Consider the following 14,096-nt stretch of genomic DNA (forward strand, 5'->3'; position numbering starts at 1 on the left):
GTGAAGTACATCAATATAAACACCTATGGGTTTAGATGGGATGTAAGGGCCATGACTCCCAAATTTTAAAAATTATGTTTTCTCCAAATATTTTACATAAGCTTTTTTTTTTTTTTAATTTGAAAAATATAAGTTTGGCCCCTCCAAAATTTTTAAATTTTCATACAATCTCAATAACCGAAATTAGTTTTCCTACCTATGAATATAAGCCTATTTAGAGGTGTTTGGCTTAACTTTTAAAAATTAGTTTATAAGCTAATTTAAGCTTATGCTTATAAGTTAATTTAAGTTTATAAGTATTTAAAATTTTAAACGGTTAAAATGATTAATAAATAGTTGATGTGTTTAATAAAAATTAGCTTATAAACATATTTATTATTAAAATGATAAAAAAGATATTAAATGAGATTTTGATGAAATTTTAAAAAATTAAATGAGAATAATATGGTAAAATATTTAGTCAAACTAACTTATAAATACCAAAATAAAAAATTGGATAGCTTATTTATTTTTTTTAACTTATAAGTTTAAAAATTATTATAAACAGACATGTTAATCTATTTTTAGTATTGATTTAACCAGCTTATAAATTAAGATAAATATTCTCTTACAGTTTTAGTCTTACTCAAAGTGAAATCAATATAGTTATTGGAAAAGAAAGGAAAACTATAAAACATTTTAGCAAACTTGTATTTTGAAAATTTTGGCTGAGCTTTTCTTATTCTCTAGCACCTTAGGATACGTTGAATAGTTGGAAAAACTATACTTTATAATTTATAGTGTGTTACTTGTTTCGTTTAATTTTAGGGCATAAGCCTCTTCTAAAATAAATAAAATAAAATGCATTTCTCTCCTTAAAAATAAAGATATTAATTGACAAAACAGAATTTATACAACACTAAATTTGGTTGCCATTCCATGAAGAGATAGAGAAGAGTTGAACGAAAGCAACTTCAAACACACATGTATCAGCATCAGAACAAAGACCATCTGGGTCGGTTGGGCTTTGGTTTGATTTGAAGTAGCAACCAGGAAGATAACTAAGGAGAACAAAAAATTTAGTGAGAAATTTAAATCAAACCATTTTAACTCTTGCCTCTCTTTCAATCCTTGAAGGGGATATTGTTCAGGATGTTCCTCAGCAACAGGAAATTGAGTAAAGAACAACCCTTTCTTCATGGCCCGATCATAAACCCCTGCTAATGATAGTCCTTTACTATCACCATCTTTATCATCTTCTTCCAAGTTATAATCAGATATTAGATGGACTCCACACTTGAGTATGACCTCGCTAATAGGTATTAGAGAATTGGGAATGGCATAGAATTGAAATGAGGCCTCTTTGATACGAAATTTCTTGGAATTTAAATGAATGGTGGAATGCCAGAGTGACATGCGATGCATATTGACTAGTCTGCAACCGGAAAGAGTTTTGAGGATATCTCCAGACTCAGCTATGAAGCGGCATTTGCATACAATACGAGTCCTGTAGAAATTACGAGAATCATTAACTTTGGGTGTGAATAGAGCACAAAAAGCAATCTTGATGAGGTGGGTAGCATGGGAATGAGGCTGAGGTGCTGTAAGAGAGAATGACAATGAAGATCCATTATCATTTTTGTACATCATCCATTCTGGCACTTCACTTTGCGGGATGCATAACGAGTGTCTCCAATAAAAAATTGTTGCATCAGCCTGTAAAATATATATATATATATCACTTACACATGTATAGAGATGTAATTCGGTGTGGTCTTTTTTAGAATAACTTTTAAATATCAATTAATTGAAAAAAAAATCTATATCAGATAATAACATTTGTATATAAAAAAGTTGAATCAGATCGAACTAAAATTTTATTATGATTTCATTGTGGTCAGCTGTTAAGCTGTTGATAGTTAACGTTGTCTCAAATGAGAAAATTATTATATTTAATTCACTTATTGTGATTAATTATTGTAATAATTGAGGACTAGTAGTTGACGTGTCACAGCTTTTACTAATGCCTAAAAATGTAATAACTGGTCTTAACTGGTCAATTAAATTTATATTAAAATATGTATCAAATTTTTTTATATTTAAGAACATATATATATATATATATATATATATATATATATATATATATATATATATATAAACACCCTACTTAAATTGGATTGTTATTATCTAAAAAATACTAAATTCATTTAATTTTATATGTTTTAATTAATAATTTAATTTTTTATTAGTAATTTATATTTTAAAAATTTAATAATTTTATAAAATATTTAAATTCTATTTATCTAAAATATAATATATAAAAGTTATAAATATTATTATGAAAATATATTTTATATTTAATTAATTATTTACATAATTGAGTTCAAATAATAAATATTTAACATGTAGAACTTGAATAACTGATGTTACACCTTAAACTCAAACTTAATTATATATTATAAAAATTCATTCTACTATAATAAGTTCTATTAGAATTTGATCCGCCATCTATATTCATATATATAGTAAATTATAATATAAATATCCAATATAATATAAAAAGTGTTGTAAAAACATAAACTTTTTAAACATCCATTCAGACTTTTCTTTAATCCAAAAAAAAAAAAAAAAAAAAACTTTGATAATTAAACATGTATCAGATATAAACATAATTAGATAAATGAAATATTTTATACAATCTGGTTTTGATGTCTTAAAACCGAATCAAATGAATTATATACCAAAAGTTCATACTTTTTTATTTTCAAATAAAACCAAATAATTTAGAGGGTAAATCAAATTAAACTCGTAAAATTAATTTGATTTTATTTTTTGGATTTGTAATCTAAATCAAATAGTGGACTTACGTAACATTAGAGGGAAAGAGATAGACCTTTTTGTCCAGATATTGTTCCTCTGGTTGTCCCATGCTTTGAAGTTTCAGCAGTATTAATTCACTGCATTTGCTAAGATTCATCGCCAAACAGGAATTCACATATCCTTGTATGAATGAGCTCGATACAAAATCCAGAGATGTGCAGTTTACTGCATCTAAATTTGCTAGACATGATGGAAGCTCTGGCAAAAATTCAAGCCTCTTGCAATCACTTAAAACAAGTGTTGTCAACTTAGAACATTGCTTGATGCTTGTAGGTATGCTTCTGAAATTATTTCCACTTAAATATAAACCCGTCAATGAGCCTAAAGAGCCAAGATTACTGGGAATTTCTGATATACCACAACCCTGGAGGGAAAGCTCCCAAAGACAGGCCAAACCTGTTAAAGGAGGCAATATCAAACCGTCACATCCATCACAGGTCAAGATTTTCAATTCCTTCAACTGATTGATAGAAGATGGTAGTTCTTTTATACCACTTCTAGTTGCTATCAGCTCCTCCAGAGATTCCAAGTACCCCAAGTTCTCCGGCAATCCATAGAGATTCACACAATCTGTGATGTCTAGCCACTTTAGAGATTTCAGATTGCATATGCTGTTTGGAAGACTCACTAGCTTTGAGCATTCGTTGAGATTAAGATTTTCAAGGCAACTCAATTCGCCTAAGCTACTTGGTAGATGAGCTAGTTTTGAGCAACCATCGAAAGAAAGACTTACAAGATTCGTCATATAAATGCAGCTTGGAAAATGGCAGAGTTTTCTGCAGTTTCCTAGATCTACAATCTTGCCATGAAGCTTAGCAGACGAAGAAATTTTAATCAAGCTTGTGCACCCTCTCAAAAATATATCCTCAAGTTTTGGGAATTTCGACAGGTCTGGAATTCTGATCAGATATTCCGACTTGCTGAGGTCCATAAATTTCAACTTTTTAAGACACTGTAATGAGAAAGAGAAGGTTAAGAATAAGTTTCAATATCCTCAAGTATATAAAGGATCATGCTCAAGCATACCGGAGCATAGTCGTTCCAAAGTTGTTTGAGTTGGCTACCGCGCATGTGCAATTCAACAAGATTTTCAGGGCAAAATTTCGATGGCAATGATTTCAAAGGGTATTGATCCCAGTAGAGAAACCTCAGCTCATTTGGAAGAAATTTCAGGCCTTTAGGAAGATGTAACTTGATTTCCTCACAGCAAGGATTATAAAATTTGAGCAATCTAAGCTTATCAAATTTCTCAAAGGCAGAAGGACGTAGTTCCGTGCTTCTAATCTTGGACAAGTCCAGTGATATGGCTTCAACACTATCAGCCCCCTGATAAAGAAAATTAAGCAAAGAAAATGAGCATAAAACACGCAAAACTACAATTCTAAATAAAAAAAAAAAAATCAATGCATTTTCTTACTTTTTCTTTTGTCAGTATCTCACATATATCCTCGGCATTCCACAACCTGCTACGCTTTCTGGGCTCTTTATTTTCCTTGCAAACAATATTCTTACCCATTTGTTGTAGCAAGTCATGCATTTTTAACTTCTCTCCGGAAATAGCCATGAGTGACTTATCAAGCAGACGACTTATTCCAATTTCTGCATAAAAACCACAGCAATCTAATATACTTTTCACACGCTCTTTATCTTCTCCTTTAAAAAAACATGCAATATCGAGAAATATATTCTTTTCATTATGATCTAGTCCATCATAACTTCTTCTCAGAATGTCCTGAATATCCATGTTCGGAATAGTTTCAAGTTTTTTCAACTCACTTTCCCATTCTTTCACACCTTTACCATACAGGCTGCAGCCTAAAACCTTAAGGGCTAATGGAACTCCTCGAGTATAACTTATCACTCTATTAGATAGCTGCGTCATGTATCCGTTAGGGGGATGGGTTTGTTTGAAGGCATGCAAGCTAAAGAGTTGAAGAGTTTGATAACTAACTAATTTCTCAACCTCATAAATATATTTCTTACAATTCACAATTTTGAGCACTTGTTTATCTCTGCTTGTTACAATGATTCTACTTCCTGGACCATACAAATCCCACCTTCCTACTAAGTATGTTAGGTGCAGGGGATCATCCACATCATCGAGAACAATAAGAACTCTTCTATTGAGGCTTCTTTCAATAAAAGGATGCAATGCATTTGGTGTCCTTACATAAAAATTTTCTCCCCCTAATATTCTTTCATGGATTTCACTTCGTAATTGAAATGGAGTGCGCTTCCCTAACTCTTCTCGAACATTTGCAACAAAGCATTGACTCTCAAATTTGTTCGCAATTCTATTAAATACTTTGTCAGCAATAGTTGTCTTACCAATACCTCCCATTCCCCAAATTCCTACCATACGCACATCTTCTTCTGATTCAAGACATAATAATGATTCAAATTCCTTAACACGACCAATTCCAACAAAGCCATCTTCATCATAATCACTTGGAAACAAGTGATTTAATTTCTTGGCAACATCATTGACAATTTCCTCAATTAGTTTAGATTCAGGCCTGATCACATATAAAGAAATTAAAAATGAAGCACAAAGAAATAAATAAGTATAAGCAAGTGAAAACAAAAAGTCAATGATACGAATAAAAGGACATTGAAAATAAGTGTCTTACTTAATATTTTTGGAATTCCATCCTGAAATGTTGGCCGTTCCCGTCAAAGCACGGCCCCAACTCTCCACCTTTTCTTTGAATTTTTCCTTATGTTGAGCAACTGCATCCCCAAATCTTCCTGTCAACTCTTGAACATCGGTAGGATCTACTTGGTAAAACACTGGTAATACTATTTGTCTTTTAGTTTCCTGGCATTCATGAATCTTCGCAAGCTCATCCAAACACCACGGAGAAAAGGCATAGTCTTCTGAGAAAATGACTATGGAAACCAGTGAGTTTTCAATTGTTTTCAAGAGGGCTGGTGAGATCTCTTCTCCTCTGTCAAGGTTTTCATCCTTGAAGGTACAGATTTGTTTTCGATTCAAAGCTTCGTACAGATGACTGAGAAAACCATCGCGGATGTCTGCGCCTCTAAAACTTAAAAACGCATCATACTTCTTCCATTGAGGATTGATAGAAGAAGAAGAAGAAGAAGAAGAAGAAGAAGAAGAAGCAGCCATAATATCTGGTAACTGATAAAAAAAGAATGGCTCACACTTTTTTCTAATGAAAGAGTTGAGGATAATGGGGAAGCGAAGACCAAGACTTTTGCTCAGTTGAGTGCCATAGAAATTGAGTGTGATTTGTGCATGTGCATGTGGCTCCTTGTACTCAACTAGATTGTCTGATGGATTAGGCAGCCAATTTATTTTGGGGTCTCCTCTCTTCTTATGGATTTTTTTTTTTAATTTTTTATATTCTACATATATTTCCAGTTCAATAGACTAATCGGATAAAGCACTCTCAATAGATATCTCCTTATGAAATTTTTATTGGTTAAAATTGATTTACATATAATAGTTTCATTGTAACAACCTATCATCATTAAACCCACAATAATTAATTATTATAATAAAATCATTACACATACATTTGTTTACTGTTATATATATCAATTTTATGTATAACAAGCACTTCATAATAATGAAGATTAATTAATCTAAAATAAAAATAAAATAAAATAATAAAAAATAATATTATTCAAGATGATTCTTTATCTTTTTATTCAATTTTTTTCGTCATTTTCAAATATCTTTTTTATCTTTTTTTATATATTAATTGTGCGTCTGTCTGTATATATATATTTTTAAATTATCTAAATAAAAATTTAAAAAATTATATTGATAAAATATAAATACAATGGCGCAGGTGAACTCTTAAATTAATCTCACCTCACTAATAATTAGATAAGTCACAAGTTTATATTAACAACATATTGATCCCTTGCAGATTGTAAATATATAGGTAGCTGGCAATAATGTTCTCTAAATTTAAGTATTAATATATATTTATATTAATTATTTTATTTTATATTTTAATTTCTCAAAAAGGGTAGCCGTTTTATTTGGGTGCAGTTGAAAAAAATCTTGCGAGTATATACGCAATGCACCCTTCAATGTATTCCACTAAAAGTTTATTTAATTAGATAGAACATTTCAAATTTTCAACTTTTAAAAGCAATCCTTGACCCATGCCTGTAGGCCCAAAATTTTGAATCGTGACCGGCGCATAATTTAAGTATTCTTAAATCATGTAAGTCTTATTAGAGTATCTTGAATGAATATATTGTCACTTACTAATCCCAAAAAAATAGACAAAATCCAAATAAACAAAATGCTAAATAAACATCATAAATATCCCATAAGTAAACTGCGGAGTCTCTACAGATTTCAAATAAAAACTTAAACTATTCAATAAACTAAACTAATTATTAGCCTGAAGAAACATGAATTCGGGTGTACCATGAGAACAAATCAAAGATTGTCCCTCTCCAGAAAATGGACTGAATATTTGGATCATTCTGAATTCTACCGATCCAAACGGATAATGCAGAGAAAACGTGGTTTGAGCTAATGCTCAGTGAATGATAATTATAGCACACAACAGAATAGGAACAAGCAGACGCTTGAATAATTTCACAATAAATTTTCTATTCAATTAAATCATGCTCATGCTATCAAAATTATTAATAAAATAATTTAATAAAACATATATATAAAAGAAATTTATTCAATAAAAATTTTATGGTACAGTGCACCAGGGTGATGATACCCAACATCACCAAAGGCTAGATGGTAAGTGCGCTACCAGATATTAGATACCTTCCTCCTCCTTCACAGATATCAATGCATATGATACTAATGCAAACCATAAACTGCAATGATGCATGATTTGATAATGCAACCTAATACCGTGATAGTCCACACGGTGGGGCCAGATAACAGAAACAGATACTGGGCACAGGTACCAATTCAAAACAGAAAATCAATTTGTACAAATCAATCAAAATCAATAAAAAAATTTCAGATAGCAAATAATAACTGATAGTGCAATTCCAATAATTTATTTTAATAATTTCAGAGAGTCAATAAGATCAAATCAATCTCAAATCAATTCAGTGTAACACATCGGTAAATTTTATAGTCAAATATCAACCAATATAAATATATTAAAGGCTTGTTCTTGAAATCCTAATAGCTCTAATGCAGAGATAGTTGACAAAATCAATTATTTAATCAAAATCGAAATAAAATTCAATAATAAAATAAAACTTTAGAAAATCACATATAAAATAATTATTAAAATATTGATTTAAAATTTCATTTAATAACAAACTTAATGCTAAGAAATTTTAAAATAGACTAAAACGGTGCCACGTACTATAATTATCACTCACCTGGAACCTCCAAGACAATAGTTATTTTCAATGAAAGAGAGACAATTTCAACTGACTGATTGAATATTCAAATCTCCTACACACCCAAAATATTAAAGAAAAATATCAACTAATAATAAAATAAAATAACTTATATATATATATATATATATATATATATATATATAACAATCGATTATTGTTCAACAGTAATTATGATCAACCCAATTCAATACTAATGATCAAAGAAAAAATGAATTTCTAGAGTAGTTGTAACAGATCAAGGAAAAACAATAAAATTAGATTCACCCATTATTGAACAAAGAATGAGAATTTTTACCTTGAAAACAGAATCGAAGGTGATGAATAGAAAAATAAAAATTTAGGGATTCTCTGCGCATATCAGATTATAAATCGTAAATTTATATATATATATATATATATATATATAAGATGATGAAAATACCTGTTAAGAGTATTTGATAGAAAAAAGAGGTGACAAATAGGTTTTGAGAGTAAAATTTAGCAGAAGAGACAATCAGGGTATATGTATTTCAAGAGTTCTATTAGGTGTAGAATATGATAAGAGTTATTATTGAACTAGGTTGTTCAGATTGCAGATATATATTTAATTTCAAAAATAATATATATATCTAAAAATAAATAAGTAGGCCATCCAATAAAATATATATATTTTATAAATATATTAAATTATTGTTAGCTAATTAAAATAAAATAATAATAAATAATAAATATATATGGGTTTCCATATAGTTCCCCCCTTAAAAAAAATTCGGTCGCCGAATTTGAATAGACAAAATTCTAACCTAAAGAATTAAATAAGTGAGGATATTTGGCTTGCATTTCAGATTCTGCCTCCCATGTGGCCTCACTACTTAAGTGATTATGCCACAAGACTTTGACCAAAGCCACTTCCTTAGACCGAAGTTTCTTAATTTGTTGATCTAAAATCTTTACTGGTTACTCCTCATATGACATATCATCACTAAATTGCATGGTTTGAGGTTGTAAAGCATGAGATGGATCTGGTACATACTTCCTAAGCATAGATGCATAGAAATATGGAAAACTGGATGTACATGTGCAAAACCAACTGAAAGGGCTAAACGGTAAGCAACTGCTCCAATTCTCTCCAAAATTTCAAATGGACCAACAAAACGAGGGCTAAGCTTCCCTTTCTTCCCAAACCTCATGATTCTTTTCATAGGTGAAACTCTCAGAAATACATGATCACCAACCATAAACTCTACATCTTTACGCTTAGGGTCAGCATAACTTCTTTATCGACTTTGAGCAGTCAAAAGTCGATCACGAATTAGTCGAACCTTCTCTGAAGTTAATTATATCAACTCTGGTCTAGTAAGCCTTTTTTTCTCCAACTTCATCCCAATAAATCGATGACCTACACTTTCGACCATATAATGCCTCATATGGAGCCATCTCTATACTTGCCTAATAATTGTTATCATAAGTAAACTCCATTAAAGGCAAATGATGATCCCAACAGCCACTAAAATCCATAACGCATGCACAAAGCATGTCCTCTAATGTCTGTATGGTCCTTTATAACTGTCCATCCGTCTGAGGGTGAAAAGCAGTACTAAAGTCTACTCGTGTTCCTAAAGCTTCTTGGAATTTCTTCCAAAATCGAGAAGTAAACTGAGTACCACGATCAGAGACAATGGAAACTGGAACTCCATGAAGACTAACAATCTTGTTTATATACAACTGTGCAAGTTTAGCAAAGTCATATGTAGTCTTCAGAGGAAGAAAATGAGTAGATTTTGTCAATCTATCCACTATCACCCAGATTGCATTGTAACCACCTCGTGTACTAGGTAGACCCACAACAAAGTCCATGGCAATATGCTCCCACTTCCACTCGGGAATAGGCAACGGCTGAAGTAACACAGATGGTCTCTGATGTTCTGCCTTAACCTGCTGACAAGTCAAACATTTAGCAATAAAGTCTGCAACATCCCTCTTCATGCCACCCCACCAATAATGCTCCCTTAAATCACGGTACATCTTTGTTAAACCTGGGTGTACTGTGTAAGTAGAATGGTGTGCCTCCTCCATGATTTTTCTTCTCAACTCATCAACATTGGGGACACAAAGTCTAGTGCCATAACGAAGAACTCCATCATCATTTAACATGAACCCTTGAGCTTGGCCTTGATGAATACTATTTATAATCTCACACAATTGAGAATCCCTCTTCTGAGCAGCCTTAATTCGATCAATCAAGATAGGCCTAACTCGAAAATGTGCTAAGAATGATCCAGCTATGATTTCAAACTCTACTCCCTAATCTAGCAACTCATGTAATTCACCAATCAAAGGCATCATCTTGGTAGATATATGGGCTAAACTACTAAAAGACTTCCTACTTAGAGCATTAGCCACCACATTAGCTTTTTCAGGGTTATACTGTATGGTGTAATCATAATCCTTTAGCAATTCTATCCATCTCCTTTGCCTAAGATTAAGATCACGTTGGTCAAAGATATATTTAAGACTTTTGTGGTCAGTGAAGATTTCACAAGTCTCACCATACAGATAGTGCCTCCAGATTTTTAAAGCAAAAATTACTGCAGCAATTTCCAAATCATGAGTTGGATAATTCTGCTCGTGCCTTTTCAATTGACAAGAAGCATATGTAATAACCCATCCATACTGCATCAAAACACATCCTAAACCAATCCTAGAAGCATCACAATACACTACATAACCCCCTGATCCAGACGGAAGGGCTAACACTGGTGCAGTAGTTAAACAAGTCTTAAGCTCCTGAAAACATTTTTCACAAGCCTCAGACCACTGAAATTTCACATTCTTCTGTGTCAACTTAGTTAAAGGTGCTGCAATACGAGAGAAGTCTTGAACAAATCGTCTAGAATACCCTGCTAAACACAAGAAACTATGAATCTCTGACACAGTTGTGGGTCTAGGCCAATGAAGCATTGCCTCAACTTTCTTCTTATCAACGCACACCCCATCCTTAGATACTGTATGGCCTAGGAAAGCCACACTATCTAATAAGAACTCACATTTTGAGAACTTGGCATATAGCTTGTGTTCCCGTAAGGTCTGAAGGACAATTCTCAAATGCTGCTCATGCTCCTCTTTACTCTTAAGTACACTAGAATGTCATTGATGAACACTATAACAAATTGATCTAAGAAAGGCTTGAAAACTCTATTCATGAGATCCATAAAAGTGGCTGGAGCATTGGTAAGACCAAAAGACATTATAAGAAATTCATAGTGTCCATACCTAGTCCTAAAGGCCGTCTTGAGTATGTCTTCTTTCTTGACCCTCAATTGATAATACCCAGATCGAAGATCAATCTTGGAAAAATACTTTGCACCTTAAAGTTGGTCAAACAGGTCATCTATGCATGGAAGAGGATACTTATTACACATAGTCACCTTATTCAATTGCCTATAATCAATGCACATTCTCAAAGACCCATTCTTCTTCCGTACAAATAACACAGAAGCACCCCATGGAGAAACACTAGGGCAAATAAACCCCTTATCTAGTAGGTCATGTAGCTGCTCCTTCAACTCCTTAAGTTCTGTGGGTGCCATACGATAAGGTGGCATAGATATGGGCTCAGTTCCAGGAACTAAGTCTATACCAAACTCTACCTCTCGCTCCAGGGGTAAACCTGATAAATCTTCTGGAAACACATCAGGAAACTCCTTAACCACTGCAACATTCTCCAAACCTGCACCTTCTAGCTGAACATCTCTAACATAAGCTAGATACCCCTTACACCTCTTTCATAATAATCCTCTAGCACTCACTACTGAGATAAGATTACTAGAGGCTATACTGCGATCTCTCTGAAATTGAAATTCTGCCTCCCCAGGAATTTTAAAGAGTTCAACTTTATTATGACAATCCAATGAAACGTGATAAGTGGCTAACCAATTTATGCCTAAAATCACATCAAACTCAAACATATCTAAAGAAACAAGATTTGTAGCTAATTCCCTGTCTCCAATGTGAACTATACATCCCCTATACACCACATCAGTGTCTATTGCATCCCCCATAGGTGTTGATACAGATAAAGGATACCCTAACAAAGTAGGTGGTATACTAAATCTCATGGAAAAGTATAGAGAAACAAAGGAATGACTGGAACTAGGATCAAACAGTACTCTAGCATCAAATGAGCAAATAGGAAGTGTACTTATCACTACTGCATTAGATGCCTGAGCATCGTGCTGAGTCAAAGCAAAAACCCTAGCTTGACCTTTACCACCAGATGTCTATCCCTGAGTTTGAGCAGATCCTCTACCACCTGAACCTCTATCACTCTGACCACAACCACTAAAACCCTGACTTCTACCACTATACTGTGAAACTAGTTGAACTTGAGAGGGAGTAGAATGTGCTACCTGACTAGCACCCTGAGTTGTCTCACTAGTAGGACAGTCCTGTCTACGGTGTCCCAGCTGTCCACAACCAAAGCATGCTCCAGTGACCCAATGACAAGTGACCCAATGACAAGTGCCCTTATGTGGCTTACCACAATGCTGACAAGGAGTGGTAATAGGCTCAGTGCTAATCTGGTTATATTGAGTATTCCCTGCATGAGTCCTCTGCTCACGTCCCTGACTAACTTCAGATTGATGTTCCCTATTTCCAACTGTAGACTGAGAACCCTGCTTATTATCCTGATAAGAACCCTGATGACTCTGTCCTCTGTTAAATTGATTACCTTGACAATCTTTCTTAAATCGCTTGCGCTGCTCATGAGCCCAACATTCATCATCATGCATCTTCATTTGTCTAGCCCGATCAACCACCTCCTCATATTTAGGTAGTTGTAAAGGAGCTACACGATCAATTAGCCTGTCTCGTAAGCCCCTTTCAAACCTACGAGCCGTCTTCTCCTCATTTGGAATCAAGTGTTTACTAAAGTGGGATAATTTGGTAAACTTCATCTCATACTCTGTAACTGTCATTTTACCTTGCTTCAAGGTTTCAAACTCCAAAGCCTTAGCCTCTTGAACATTAGGAGGGAGAAATCTCTCTAAGAAGAGAGAGTGAAACTCAGGCCAGAGGATAGAACCTTTGGGTCGCCATTCTTTTTAGAGATATACCACTCACGAGTAACTTCCTTAAGCTGATTTCCTGCCAACATCACCATCCTAGCACTACTGCAACCCATAGTGTCATAACATCTCTCCATGTCATCTAGAAAATCTAAGGGATCAGCTAATGTATCCTCTCCAGTGAACTCCTTTGGTTTTAGCTTGAGAAAGTCTGTAGAGTCAAGGAATCGAGCCCTATCCTAAGCTAGTGCTGAAATAGAGCCAACCACTGGTTGCTGTGGTTGAGTTGTAAGGTACTCTCAGTTATAGTATTATGCCATGATTCTTTGCATGCAATCTTTTGCGGATCTGCCCAAGATCTTGACTAGCTCTAGGTGCTTGAGCTGTAGTAGCTAATTGGAATGGTTGTGCCCCAGTCTTAGCCATAGGCATCTGTTCAGATGTCTGATTAATAGTTTGAAGTGGTACCTCCCCTGTTGGATCAAGTTTGCACCATTAAGACCCTTGGCCTTAGTTCTCCTCATACGTCTAACAGACCCAGGCACCTATTCATTTTAATAAACAAGCATTAAATTTGAAAATGTGAGCCAAATTAAGACACGTGAAAAGGTACGAAGGAAGCAGACATCTAAAGCAATGATAAATTGAAAAGACGTTAAGGATCCTATGCTCCGCAAGTTTACTAGACCTCAATCAAGATCTGATACCAACTTTGTCACAGCCCAAAATTCTGAACCGTGACCGGCACATAATTTAAGTATTTTTAAATCATGCAAGCCTTATCAGAGTATCTTGAATGAATATATTGTCACTTAC

At 33.6% G+C, this 14,096-nt stretch overlaps 1 protein-coding gene across 2 annotated transcripts; it reads right to left on the reverse strand.

The window, feature by feature from the left end:
- Positions 1-829: 829 nt before the first annotated feature.
- On the reverse strand, positions 830-6,140 carry LOC110642954 (disease resistance protein RPV1). Of its 2 annotated transcripts, none has more exons than XM_058148394.1 (5): positions 5,493-6,140; positions 4,280-5,378; positions 3,889-4,188; positions 2,876-3,814; positions 830-1,486 (listed from the first exon to the last, which is right to left on the reverse strand). In XM_058148394.1, the coding sequence occupies exons 1-5, from the start codon at positions 5,990-5,992 to the stop codon at positions 1,451-1,453; spliced, it is 2,874 nt and encodes a 957-aa protein (XP_058004377.1). In that variant the 5' UTR covers positions 5,993-6,140; the 3' UTR covers positions 830-1,450. The 2 variants fall into 2 exon arrangements, with proteins under 2 accessions (XP_058004377.1, XP_058004376.1); XM_058148393.1 differs by having other exon boundaries at positions 830-1,695; positions 5,493-6,138.
- Between the last annotated feature and the right edge of the window lie 7,956 nt (positions 6,141-14,096).

This window comes from Hevea brasiliensis, chromosome 6, assembly GCF_030052815.1.
Source record: "Hevea brasiliensis isolate MT/VB/25A 57/8 chromosome 6, ASM3005281v1, whole genome shotgun sequence".
NCBI classification, from domain to species: Eukaryota; Viridiplantae; Streptophyta; class Magnoliopsida; order Malpighiales; family Euphorbiaceae; genus Hevea; species Hevea brasiliensis.